General features: G+C 43.7%; 1 protein-coding gene across 1 annotated transcript in view; it reads right to left on the bottom strand.

Annotated features, from left to right (window-relative positions):
• Window positions 1-3,108: 3,108 nt before the first annotated feature.
• Window positions 3,109-14,725, bottom strand: part of rab5ab (RAB5A, member RAS oncogene family, b) — a 13,646-nt gene continuing 2,029 nt past the window's right edge. Inside the window, exons 2-6 of the mRNA XM_072692450.1 lie at window positions 13,390-13,612; window positions 11,377-11,528; window positions 10,761-10,883; window positions 10,035-10,128; window positions 3,109-7,299 (exon numbers count right to left, since the gene is read on the bottom strand). Of these exons, the coding sequence (XP_072548551.1) occupies window positions 7,184-7,299; window positions 10,035-10,128; window positions 10,761-10,883; window positions 11,377-11,528; window positions 13,390-13,558 (654 nt within the window). The 5' untranslated portion in view covers window positions 13,559-13,612 and the 3' untranslated portion in view covers window positions 3,109-7,183. The remainder of the gene's footprint in view (window positions 7,300-10,034; window positions 10,129-10,760; window positions 10,884-11,376; window positions 11,529-13,389; window positions 13,613-14,725) is intronic.

Below are 14,725 nucleotides of genomic sequence, written 5' to 3'. Positions count from 1 at the left end.
ATGTAAGCAGGGTTGGGCCATACAACATGTATAGTGATATTCTGATATTCTCTACCGTAATCACCCACTCATGTTTGAAAGCCGCATTGCAATTGTAAAGCATGGCAATATACTTACAATATGATATTTTGGGCACAGTGATCATCCCGTTGCATTCTGGCTTTCTGTCACCCAATTTCTCAACCGTCTTTAGGAACAATTGTAGGCCAAGATGTGAACCATAAAATATGTAGAAGTCCATCAGCTGTAGTAATAATAGTCTAAGCTATTTTCCCCCAAGTGTCTCTTCTGTGAAAGTCCCGCCTGAAGGAGACTTTGACTCATCTGCAAACCTGGAAGGTCTCAGCACGTCTGGGCAAGAGGACCTGGACCATACACGTAGATTTGCAGCATTAGATCAAAGACGAAGGAGCCTTGGCACCGTGGTCCATCCTGCAGATGTGGACATATCGAACTCAGCAGTCACTGGGCGGTCACCCTGCATTAGGAGATGAACGAGCTTTGGAAGAAAGAGATGGAGGATGTTTCAGTCATCATTGAGCACCATGGAGGGGATTAAATGGATGAGCCTTTTTGGGATATCTGACAGGTTTCTTGGATGAGTGGCTGCAGAAATCCCATCCAGGGAACTCCCTGTTCTGCTGGTGCAGCTGACAGTGGGTGGACTTGTTCCTTGGCCTTAAACTTTACTTGAATGAATGCCACAGTGAGGACATGGAGAACCCAGAGGTCAAGGAGGACTTCAGGGTTAGGGTTAGAACTAGACCAAACCAGGCCTTTGCCAGAGCATTCTCCTGAGTGGACGGAGGCCTCAACTTGGGCTGAAACGAGACATCCAGGTAAGGGTGGGCGATAAGACCAAATTATAACATGATGCATGGAGACATTTTCACAACAAACTATATGGATGAGGTTTTATTTTTCTGAAGCTCGCAAAACAAGCTGGAGTGGGCAAAAGTCACCAACAAAAATATCTACTTATAAACAGCTGGTAAAAATAAAAGGACATAAATATGGCAATGACATAACATGGTGGTCTCCAATATGCTATTTAATAGTTACTACACTTTACTGTACAGTTTTGTCATATTGCCCACCCCTACAGAATGTGCTGGATACCAAACAGTGTCTCTACACATGGAACCAGCTTCTCAACTGCTGGTCTGGCCTGTAAGAGGTTCTGGACAGGCAGATGGTAGACGGTTCTATCCAGAAAGTCAATTGGTTCCATGCAGGACTCATTGTAGAAGCATCAGGGGATCTTACAGTCCAGGGAGTCATTTAGTGCCGAAAGCGCTGAAGCATCTGGTGATTATTCAGCGTCATGCTGGTCTATATGTTGGAGCATCAGGTGGTGGAGGGTACAGTCCAGTGGGTCATTCAGCTTCATGCTGGGTTAGGTATTGAAGCATCAGATGATCAGGTGGTAGAAGGTACAGTCCAGAGGGTCATTCAGCTTCATGCTGGGATAAGTGTTGAAGCATCAGATGATCAGGTGGTAGAAGGTACAGTCCAGAGGGTCATTCAGCTTCATGCTGGGATAAGTGTTGAAGCATCAGACGATCAGGTGGTGGAAGGTACAGTCCAGAGGGTCATTCAGCTTCATGCTGGGCCAAGTGTTGAAGCATCAGATGATCAGGTGGTGGAAGGTACAGTCCAGAGGGTCATTCAGCTTCATGCTGGGTTAGGTAATGAAGCATCAGATGATCAGGTGGTGGAAGGTACAGTCCAGAGGGTCATTCAGCTTCATGCTGGGATAAGTGTTGAAGCATCAGACGATCAGGTGGTGGAAGGTACAGTCCAGAGGGTCATTCAGCTTCATGCTGGGTTAGGTACTGAAGCATCAGACGATCAGGTGGTGGAAGGTACAGTCCAGAGGGTCATTCAGCTTCATGCTGGGATAAGTGTTGAAGCATCAGACGATCAGGTGGTGGAAGGTACAGTCCAGAGGGTCATTCAGCTTCATGCTGGGCCAAGTGTTGAAGCATCAGATGATCAGGTGGTAGAAGGTACAGTCCAGAGGGTCATTCAGCTTCATGCTGGGTTAGGTACTGAAGCATCAGATGATCAGGTGGTGGAAGGTACAGTCCAGAGGGTCATTCAGCTTCATGCTGGGCCAAGTGTTGAAGCATCAGATGATCAGGTGGTAGAAGGTACAGTCCAGAGGGTCATTCAGCTTCATGCTGGGATAAGTGTTGGAGCATCAGATGATCAGGTGGTGGAGGGTACCGGTTGAAGCATATGATGATAAGATGATTGAAGGTAAATTCCAGAATGCATTCACCGTCAACAGCGTTAGAGAGGTCAGGATGTTGCTTGATGATCACCACCACCTCACCTCATCATCCCTAGCTCACCCCCAAAAGTACTGGATGGAGCCCCATCCATCATTCCAGAGAACACAGTTCTTCCACTGTGGGAGTTAACGTCCAGAGGGTCATTTAGTGCCATTAGGAGCTAAGCGCTGAAGCATCTCATAATTATTCAGCGTCATGCTGGTCTATATGTTGGCGCATCAGACAATCAGGTGGTGGAGGGTACAGTCCTGAAGATCCTTCAGCTTCATGCTGGGCTAAGTGTTGAAGCTTTTGAGATGACCAGGTGGTAAAAGGTACAGTCCTGAAGATTGTTCAGCGTCATACTGGGCTAAGTATTGGAGCATCAGACGATCAGGTGGTAGAAGGTACCATCCAGAAGACTATTCAGCACCACGTTGAAGCATGTGATGATAAGATGATTGAAGGTAAACAGCCATCAACAGCATTAGAAAGGTCAGGATGTTGCTTGATGATCACCACCACCTCACCTGATCATCCCCAGCTCACCCCCAAAAGTACTGGATGGAGCCCCATCCATAATTCCAGAGAACACAGTTCTTCCACTGCTCCACAGCTCAATGCTGCTGCTGGGAGGCTTAATTATACCCCTCTAGCCCACAGCTGGCATTACGCAGCATAATGCCAATAGGTATATCATGTTTATCAAGCTGTGTGTATGCATGTGCAACTTAAAGTAGCTGAATGCGTCATACTGACTTACTGTATACTGTACGTCTCCTGAAACTGGGTTCTGAATGACCAGCATGATCTGAATCGAATGTCCACACTGTTGTACTGTATACAATTCACCCCCTTTATTCAGAATATTAACTAGTACCAAATCAGCCCCTCAGTATTAATGCTGTTACATCACTGAATCCATTTTGGCTCCGCCGATAGATCCCACCTCAGCAACTGTGGGAATTATGCACTTGTATCAAGTCCTCTGTGGTCCATTTGAGCTTGATCCCACCGTGGAGACACCGGAGAGCCCAAATCTCATAATAACTAATTACAAACGCAACTCAAATGTGTGCAATCTGATAGGATCTCAGAAATAATAACAACAATAATAATAATAATAATAATAATAATAAAAAAAAACTCATTGAAAGCATCTTGAAAGAAGTACAAGACAGACCACTGGGTAAATGTCAAGTCGATTTGTTAATAACACTACATACATGAACAAAAAGGGACTACCATCAAACATTATTGACCAATTTGTGAAAAGAAAGGCTTTCTTAAAGGGAACTGTACAATAAAGAAGAGTGCATACACACTGTCCAGCACGGCGTTGCGGTTGGGGATGGATGCCTCAAGATATACTGGGTTCCTCTGAACCACCAGACAGAGCATTTGTTCATAGACTATCTTGGCCTCTGCTTCTTCGCTACTGGGCACTGCCCCCCTTCACGACTGGACTGTTATCAAACAGTGAATCAATGGAAAGGTGCAGTCTTTAACATCTGAACAATGGCTAGCTGTAGTCCTCTGAGCCATTAGCCTAGCTTGGGCTGCGCTGCGGCACAATACTGCGGCAGCCGTGCTGTGCGGAGAGCCAGTCGAGCCTATACCAGACATTATGAATGAAAGAAACGGTTGCCCACCAAAGCCGTCACATATATAAGAGAACAGAGGGGCCTTTCTCTACCATACTAGCTTGTTGCATGGACAAAGCAGCGCTAGTTCATGAGAAACAGTCTAAAAAAAACATGGCGAGAGCAGAGCAGAGTCCTTAACAGTAGTCCGTACAACAGGAAGCTGAGTAAATTGACCTAATTGTCCCTCTTAAAAATGTAGTTGACCAGCCAAGGCTACCTTAGTCTATGAGGCCAAAGCCTACATTTCACCAGTTAGCATTGTGCCAACTACGAGCATGCTTACGAGCATGTCGATTTTTCAAAATGTCATCTGGATGAAAACACAGTCATTCAGAGTGGGTTTGGTGTGAAATGCTCCATTCTAGAGAAACTTAGCCAGTCAGAAATGCTCATCGTGGTGGTCACGAAGTTCCTACACCAGATGATTACGAATAAGCTGCCTGATGCCTGAGACACTGTGATGCCACAGGTTTTAGAGACGCATTGTTGGGACACTATACGTCCCAACATTTGTGGACACCCCTTCTAATGAATGCATTCATTCATTTACAGTCCCTGTTGAGAAGTACTGCCAATAGAATAGGACTCTCTGGAGCAGATAAGCATGAGCCTATTGGCACCATGCTGCCTAATGCCAGGCGTGGGCTAGAGGGATATAAAGCCCCCCAGCAGCAGGGGGGGGGATCACATTACTGACCTCACTAACCCTCCTATCACTGAATCTAGCAGAAAGCCTTCTTTCCTGGACAGTCGAGACCGTTACTCCAACAAAAGCAGGATATACTCTATGGGTGTCCCAGTACTTTTGTCCAAGCAGTGTATAAACCTCACTGGTGACCCCTGGTAAGGAATTTCACACCAAATCCCAACTCACTGAATTCTGTAGAAACTGATGGAACTGACCTTAAGAAATTTCACCCCTTGTTAGAAACACTCAGCAGGCATACCTTCGCTCCTCAGCTACACTGAGGCAGTTCATTTGGCCTCTATTAGACAGATTCATTCATTTCCCCCTCAATAAACAACACCATACCACTGAGCTATTTGTCAGATTAGCAACACAGTATCTGCAGGAAAGTGATGGATGCTGTGAAACCATTGCACTCGGTGCTATAAATGGTTCCTTGAGCGATGCCATAGAAGAAGCATTCATGGTACGGTCTGTAATAGAGGTGCGAGTGTGAGGCGGCGATGGTCTAACTGACAAGAATATGGAAAAACAAGCTATGACTGAAGAAGCATTAGTCTGGCCAGCAGCAACAGGCTTTCGAGAACACCTGCATCAGGGAGCTGCTAGAAATCTCGTGGATGAAGATGATGACCACCGTCTCAAGTTCACGAGACGGTCAGAACAGAATAGGAGCCATTAAACCACATTCAACCTGCGGGATGTTACGTTACTTTGGGCATGTGATGAGGCAACGTTACGTCAGGAATTGTGGAGGAGCTCTGACGACGAAGAAGACCAAGCCTAAACTGGACTGACTGCCTTATCAAGAGATTTATCAAGGGGTATGGAGAAAGCTGACCCATCTATGCAGACAACCACCGCAAAACGATGGCGGCGTATTGACGTGGCGTGAGCAGAGGTGCGTGAATAGAGCGTGAAGAACCTTTTGAAGATCTTAAGAACTTTCATTTGATGTGCAGGATCTTTACACTCACACTAGGGCTGGGCGATATGGTAAAAATACTATATCACGATATTTAAAGACTTTTTCGCGATACACGATAATTATCACGATATTTATCACAATATTTACCTCGATATTTATCACGATACAAGTAATTACAGACTAAAAACATCAGTAGCAACAGATTCTTATAAACTACCATTTAGATCCTCTCCTGTTTCCTACAGAATACAGTGATTTATACTCAACATCTGTTGCTCTTCATCTAATTAAACCAGTCTAATTACAGTGTTAGTAATGAAACCTGCAGCTGATCAGTGTTTATTAAGCACTAGCGCTACCCTCGATATACTTAGACAAGCATATCAATACCACAATAAAATTGATCACGATACAATAAAATATCGTCATATCGCCCAGCTCCAATTCACATCTTTTCAAAAATTGGTTTAAAATGGTTCTCCATGGAACCGAAAGCGAAAGCGGTTCTTCTATTGAAGAGGTCTTCAAATCTGGACCTTGACTGATCCAGTTTCCAGTCCTGGACTTTGTAACTCCTGCAGGGTGCAACACCTAACTTCCCGCGAGGACAAAATCCAGAACTGGAAACTGGATCAATTAAGGTCCTGATCTGAAGACCTGGGTTCTATGGCATCCCTCAAAGAACAATGTGAAGCACCTTTATTTTAATATGGGAGTTTAGGCTCCCATATTCTTACAAGAAGAAGCAAGGAGACGTTCCTCTGTCAGCAGGTGCCAGAAGCAGTGCTTATAGGTACAATGAGGGTTCCTTGCGTATTCATTCGCAGCACCAGAGCTAAGCACAGCAACAGCAGACTGGCGTGGATAGACATCAGGCAGAAAGCATGGTCTGACTCTAGCAACACGTTCAGGTGTCCATCACTTCTTTAATGTCTTAAAAGCTGACGGGCACAACACGGAAAGCTGTGCTGCGTCCGGACGGCGAGAGATGGACCTAATTTCCCATAAAGGAACGCAAGAGCAGAAAATGTGAAGGGCCTGAATGCAATGCATCCCAGATTAACTGACATCCACAGAACTTCGTTTTTTTCCCCGTAGGCCGCCACCAACGCCCCCCTTTACTGCTTTCCACCCCCACTATGGCACTCAAACACACCGAAGCTGAACCTACTGCTGCACCAAGCAGCTCATAATAGCATCCAACGTCCGCCCGGTACTAGCATTACTGCGATTACCCGTTATTGGGGTTAGATCACTGTGCCTCCACATCCGTCATCATTTCCTAAACACTAATCCATACACACACGCATACACATTCTCTCTTTCTCGTGCTTACACACACTCTTCTTTCGTTCAATCTAGTCAACTTTTTCCTGCTGAGTTAAGTTAAAAACGTGTATTTAGGCTTTGTAGTGATACATGCGTCCATTATACTGAATTACTTATCATTTCTTAAAAAATAAAAAGTAAAAAAAAAGAAAAGAAAAAAACAAACAAACAACAAAACAAAACAGGTATTAGAAACATAGCTATACAGAGTCTTTAGCAGTTCCAGGGAGCGAGGTTTGGAAGGATGCGCCCCATGTCCCGAAGTGATGCAGAGTTAGTTGGGAGGTGAGGTGTGTGTTTGGAGGTGTGTCGGAGGTTAGTTGCTGCAGCATGGCCCTTTGGCAGGCTGGGCAGTCTCTGCAAGGTCCACTCCTCGGTTGCGGGCTGTGCTTGCTCCGGCAGGCTGTGGCTCGCTCTTGGGAAGCTTCTTTGCTGCAAATACAACAACAACAACAACAATAATAAGACAAGGTTAAAAGGGACTGGTCAACTCCAGTGTGAATAATAATGTATGCCCTGAATACGTCTGATTCTGCCCACATACTTCTAGGCGTCCTTTAAACTGGCATGGATGTTGAGCAATGCGTCCACTAGAGGGCAGCTCAGAGCAAAACTAAAAAAAAATTCTGACAACAACAGACTTAGCATCCCGTTGCCCTGTAAACATCATATAGAGGTTTAAAATTCCTTAATAGGTGAGAAAAAGCCACTGATTTGTGCCCCTGTCCGATCTGCCTAGTGCAAACTGATCAGGGGATGCAGATCTGGTAGCCAGTAGCAATCTGTGCTGCCCACAGATGATCACCCAACAACAAGGAGCTAACGCTTGTTAGGATTTTGAATGGGACAATGGGTTGTGTCCTGCAGAGAGATATTCCGATCTGATCCAGTGACTCGGGTATTTTTAATCAATCGGGTATCTGCGGTTAAGGTTTCTGATCCTCTCAGAGTGCCATCTGACATCCTCTAGGCGTCATTAATAGACATGATCCTCAGCGGCCCAACAGATCAGATATCGAGTCAGTTGAGGCACAAAAAGAAACAGTTTGGTCAGGAAACTGTTCCCCAAAGCTCAGTTTCACTCGTGTGAAATTGTGGAACTGGTCTTTTCGAGACGTTGGCACTGCACACTATTCCTTTTAATTAAGGATGTACTACTGCGCTACCGTCGATATTACAGCCATGCTGGTCGTCTTGTCCAAGATATGTGAAGGGCCGTGTCGGACAAGTGGGTGATACATTTACAACCCAATAAAATGTGAAAGCTGAAAACAACTAACAGGCTAACAAACATTTTATAGAAGAACAATGAAGGTGTCTGACACTCATTTTGGCATAAACCATTTTGGACCGAGGCCCACAGAGGCTACAAACATTCCTACACTACACCAGACAGAATGTATATAATGTAAAAAATAAAAAATCCTTCTAAACCCACAATGTAAACGTAACAATGTAAAAAGATCTGATTCCAAAAGATTTAGGAGCATTTCTACTGGTCTATCCATCACAAAGGTTTGATAGAATAGAAAAAACAAACAAGAAAACAGCAGCAATATAAAAAAAGTGTGAGCAAAGCGAGGCAGGGACACTGCAGCTATAAACAAAACTAAACAGCTACCTTAGTTCATATTCCGTCACTGTCGCACGAAAAACCCATATCTCAAAAAAGGATACTTCACAGGAGTAAAAATAAAAAGCCCTGCTTAGCTGTCATTTTGGAGCTTTTCTATTGGTCTTTTTTATATATGAAACTTGGACATAATGGATATTACAGGTTTTTGTAAGACAGAGTCAATATGAAAAAAATCCACTGTGAAAAGGAGCTACAACAGAAAGTATGAATATGTTAATATTATCACTGTCCAGAGAAAACATGCATCTCCAAAATTAGATTTTACAGAAGGATAAAAAAAAAACGTAGAAACGTAACTTTCAATGGAAGTCAGTATATATATATATATATATATATATATATATATATATATATATATATATATATATATAGTGGCAGCTACGAGGTTCAAAGGATGGAGAAAACTAAAACACAACAGTGGAGATGCACGTTTTCACTGCACAGCAGCGATATATACAGATCTGAGGAAAACTAAAATCTACTATTATTATAGTACTATTACAGAATGATAGTAAAACAAAGTTGTAGTTAGGCATTTATGATCCAGAACAGACAGTGGAGGTAAGGGCCACAACATGGATGGCTGTAAAGTACTAATTAAGGGGTCCCAAACTTTGACACACTAGACAAGAGTCTGCCCCCTCATTTGAACCCATTCTTTGGTGCACTTTAAGCACACACCCAGCTCATTTCAGACCCATATATACTGTATATATGTAAGTGTTGCATGTCTATGAAATCTGCAGAATGTAAACTAGACGCTGAGCACATGTAGACATCTCTTGGATCAAATTAATGTAAAAACTAATTATCATTATTAATATTAATAATAAAATAAATAATAAATACACACACATCAAAGAAACATACTAGGGGGGTAAGAAAACATCAATATATGGAAGTATCACAATATTACGTTTTGTATCGATTCTCCAAAACGATGATTAATTAATACAGAATTAATATATGACTGTTGTCAGACAGTGGTTCATTAAGCTCTGTGTTAATATCCCGACCACTCGACAGCAGTGTTCTCTTCAGATCCCGCTGTTCTGATTGGATAACATATCCTAAAATTGTATTATTTTAAATGTTATATATTGAATCTTAACGCTTGTATTATGATATGTATCGGCCCGGCAGGTTTACTAATAAACACCAACAAGTCTCATGAAGGTCTGAGGGGCAGAGATTATAGCCTACACACACTTTCATCCAGGCAGCAATGTGTATATATCAGAACAGACCTCACAATCTGCTAAAGGTTCTGCACCAAAGTCAGTTTGAAAAGGAGGACGAACATATGTGTGCTTCCCATCAGCTGCTGGATCCAAAGCAGTGCTGCTGATGAAGTCAGCACAGGATCTCTTTGGCTTATTCCAGTCCAATGAACAGAAAGCCGGTTAAAATGTGCATCGTATTAAGGATCTGAAGTGGCCTGGCTTTGTGTTAACCACAGGCTGCATAGGACGTTGTCTATGAGAAATGCTGGGCTTTTGGCTCGGAGGGTGAATCAGCGTGAGACACTTACCTATAGCCATGAAAATCTCGTTCACGTTCATCGACGTCTTTGCTGATGTCTCCATGAAGAGCAGACTGTTGTCATCCGCGTAAGACTGTGCGTCCTGCGAGCAAAACGAGGACCAGTTAGGCAAGGACAGCTATAAACAAAACTAAACAGCTGCCTTGGGGGCTTTTCTATTGGTCCATTCCTCATGGAACTTGGACACAATGGTGGCTCAGCGGTTAGAGCTCCAGGGTATTGATGACAGGGTTGTGGGTTTGATACCCGGGCTCGGCAAGCTGCCGCTGAGCTGCCCTTGAGCAAGGCCCTTCTCCCTCTCTGCTCCCCGGGCAATGGAGGTGGCTGCCCACCGCTCTGGGTGTGTGTGTGCTCACTGCCCCTGATTTACTAGTGTGTGTGTGTGTGTGTGTGTGTGTCTTCACTACCACAGGTGGGTAAAATGTGGAGGACACATTCCGCTGTACAGTACAGTGACAGATAGGTGCATCTTTTATTATGAGAAAAAAAAAATCCACTATGAAAAGGAGCTGCAACAGAATGTGTGAATATTATTATTATTATTGCTGTCAGCTACAAGCTTCAGAGGGAGGAGAAAACTAAAACAGAAAAATGGAGATACACATTTTCATTAAGTAAAGTTTAGATTGTGTCAAATTCCAGATGTGAAAAAATAGCAAAAATGGAGATACAAGTTTTTTTTGGCGTAACTTGCTGTGGATGTAACAGACAAACCTGAAAGTCCAGTGCTCTCTTGTTCGCAAGGTCCGCCTTGTTTCCAGCCAAAGCTATTACAATATTGGGACTAGCTTGCCTCTGAAGCTCTTTCACCCAATTCTTTGCACGTGCGAATGATTCCTGCCAACAAAAAGAAGATATCAGATCGCTTGCTCTGGACAACTGCTCACATACTTTTCTGTGGAAAGGAAATTCGTGTCACATTAGTAGCTATTACTCATTCTCTTTACTTGTGCCAGTGGCTCCGAGTTGGCAGAGCACACTGCGAGCACACTGCGAGCACAGAGACCGAAACACTGCCTCTGGCTCTTTTCAAACATTTGCACAACGTACTGTTTGCTAATCGTTTATCCCAGGGTTTGGCCTTTGAGATACTGATATGAGCCCTGTAACCAATCAATTTAATGCGTTGTCAGCAACCTAACCAATCACAGGCCTCTCTTGTTGAGTCTTCTTTGGGTCCTCTGACAGATCAAAGCATTCACTGGAATGTAAACCAACTTTCCAGGCAGGCATGTGTATATGCAGCTGATCACTGATATTAGGCATATTAGAACTGCTCTTCATGTATGTGGTTAAAGGACCAGGCGGGGTCTGAGGTGTGCCAACTCACTTCGTTCGTGATGTCATACACCACTATGGCAGCCTGCGCTCCTCTGTAATACATGGGAGCCAAACTGTGGTAGCGCTCCTGACCAGCTGTGTCCCAGATCTCGAACTTCACTGTCGTGTCATCCAAACATACTGTCTGAGTCAGGAAGGCAGCTGGAGGAGCGAGGAAGAAGAAAATGACAGCAGATCAGATTGATGGTCAACGTTTGAATCCAGTGGGGTTTAGAGTTTTGACAATATCTAAATCTGGCAGTTTCAGATTTCTTGATGAATGGGCTGATAGAAATGACTTGGAATAAAATAGATTTTTCCCTTGACTTCCATTAAAAGTTAAGAAGGTTTTTCTCTTCTCCTGTAAAGTTGCTGTTTTGAAGATTTTTGTGTGACAGTGCTGAGATGCACATTACATACAGGACCAGTCAAAAGGTTGGACACATTATTTCATTGTTTGAACATTTTCTGCATTGCAGATCAATGCAGAATACAAAGCCATCCAAACTATGAAGAAATAAAAGACATATGGAAATAGTTTTATATGTTTTATATTTTAGATTCTTCAAAATAGGCACCTCTTGCTTGCTTGATGACAGCTTTGCACAGCTTGGCATTTTCTCAGTCAGCTTTATCAGGTAGTCACCTGGAATGGTTTCCAGTTAACAGCTGTGCCTCATCAAGAGCTAATTACTTGCATTTCCTGCCCTCTTAATGTGTCTGAGACCATCGAATCAAATAAATTTATTATAAATGTATTAGTATAGCACTTTTTACGACTGGTGTTGTCACAAAGCAGCGTTGCAGGATCAGTAATCAGTAAAAAGACAAGACGACATGAAGACCTAAGACCCCCAGTGAGCGGCCAAAAACTCCCTCAGAGCTGGAGGAAGAAAGCTTGGGAGGAAGGGGGACCCGACCCATCCTCCTCTGATCAGAACTATTTATAAATTATTGATAAAAGTTACCAAACCATCGATACTGTTGAACTGTTCTGATCATAATCATAATATAATATTCATGGTGTAGTAGAACTTAATACAGTCATGGCAGTGATGGTCAGAGTAATGATGGGTAATAGTGGTGATATTAATAGTGGCAGATAGTTAAGAGTCCATTTAGGTTTGAACATGGTCATTAGACAGATAGCAATGGTAGGAGGGTTCTGTTGTGAAGAGGTAGAGTTGGTATACAGTGAACAGCCCTATTTTAGCAACGCTCTAATCCATATTATAGAAAGACCTACTCAACTAAATAAGGAAAAACGATAGTCCAGCATTACATTAAGAAATGAAGCTCAGTCAAGCTGAAAAATTCTCGAGTGCAGTCGCAGAGACCATCAAACGTTATGATGAAACTGGCTCCTTGCCCCAGGAAAGGAAGACCAAGAGCTACCCCTGTTGCACAGGATAGGATCATCAGAGATACCGGCCTAACTACACCCTAGATTACAGCCCACCTAAATTCTTATTTTTGGTTTGTTGTTGAACATGTTTAAGTTGCTCCTTCAAAGTCTGGATGACTTAATTTACAATGTAGGGGGAAAAAATGATAAAAAATTTAAATATTTAATGAGGAGGCGTGTCCAAACTTTTGACTGGTACTATAGAAACATATAATTGATTTGTTGACAAACATCCACAGCTCCATATAGAATGTATGGGATGAGCTGAGGAGTTGGGGAGGATGAGGTGTGGTGATGATCATCCAACATCCTGACCTCACTAATGCTCTTGTTGCTGAAAGCAATCAAATTCTCACAGCTATGCTCCAAAATCTATATTATATATTACATTTCTGTAATTCTAATAATCTCCAGTTCCAAAATGCACAGGATTTATCTGTTTTGAAGAGGCAGGGTCAACTCTTGCACTCCTGCGTTCTTCACGCCTCGGCAGAAGGGAGATTGCGAAAGCACCACGTTCTGTGGATTAGCTGTAGGCTTTGCGAAACCCAGTGACGGGGAAGCTGACCGTAAACAAAAGCATTACTTCCTCATGGCCTTCCTCAAGAGCCGTCTTACCTCCTATCGTGCTCTCCTGAAACTCGTGGAACTGTCCTTTGACGAAGCGGAGGACCAGGCTGGACTTTCCCACCGCAGACTCTCCGAGCAGCACCAGCTTAAACTGACAGATTTTGTTGCTGGCTCCGTTTGGCCCGTTCGGCCTTGTAGCTCCGCCTCTTCCTGCCATGACCTAGACGCCAGTCGCCTGTTGGGGACCTGAGGTGGTTTCCAACTGATAGCTCTGAACAGGGAAGAGGAAGAAAATACTTAATACTTAAAATGCATTTAAACAGCCCTACATCCACAATGCAGACTGACATGCGTGTGGCCTTATTCACTCTATCTCCAATACACCCTGACCTCACTAATGCTCATGTTGCTGAATGCAATCAAATCCTCACAGCAATGCAGCAGACAAACATGAACCTACTGGCACCTTGCTGAAAGTCAGACATGGGATGTAAAGCCCCCTGCATTGAGCTGTGGAGCAGTGGAGGAACTGTGTTCTCTGGAATGATGGTGGTGGAGCTCCATCCAGTACTTTTGGGATGAGTTGGGGATGGTGAGGGGTGGAGATCATCCAACATCCTGACCTTACTAACGCTCTTGTCCCTAAATGCAATCAAATCCTCACAGCAATGCTTCTCCAAAATCTAGTAGAAAGCCGGCTTCCCTGCACAGTAGAGACAGTTACTCCAACAAAAGCAGGACAGGCTCTTTTAGTGCACTTGATTTCCGAGGAAACAATGAATGAGCGGGTGTCTCAATACTTTTGTCCATATGGCATGTATTTGTCTAACCTGGTATATGTAAATGTCCCCTGTTCTGATTGGCTGCTTTTTGCAGCTTAGTCTTCAAATTTGGACTGAAAAGTGAAACCATGGGCCCGATCTTACACCCTGCGCAAGGAGCGTTGCAATGCTCGTTGCTATCTTACCCCCCCCCCCATGCTTTACACCACTGAAATAGCAACCCGCCAAGGTCAGTCTGACCGCACCTGGCTCTTCAAGGGATGGCGAGAGACACTCTGATTGGTTTATTACTGCACGTTACGCCCAAAACAAACACACCCATGATTCATTAAGAGACTCAGTACATGACTTTTCTGAGGTGAACTTTTCTCGTCGTTATGATAGCAAAGACACACCGACACGCCCCCCAACTCAAGCTGCTCAGTCCACAGGAAAAGCGTAAGGAAAGGAGACACGGATGTATTGTATGGAGGCAAATACTGAAGTTTGTAGAGCTGCATCCTACGTCCATCCAACACACCTTGTGACGTCAGGCCCGTGTCCAGAAATAGCCACGAAACCATGCAGTACCAGACAGCAGCAGCATTATGTAAGGTAGTAGA

Source organism: Salminus brasiliensis, chromosome 1 (genome assembly GCF_030463535.1).
Source record: "Salminus brasiliensis chromosome 1, fSalBra1.hap2, whole genome shotgun sequence".
In the NCBI taxonomy this organism is placed as follows: domain Eukaryota; kingdom Metazoa; phylum Chordata; class Actinopteri; order Characiformes; family Bryconidae; genus Salminus; species Salminus brasiliensis.
Note: the sequence above shows the minus strand (reverse complement) of the source record. Positions and strands in the feature narration are given on the sequence as shown.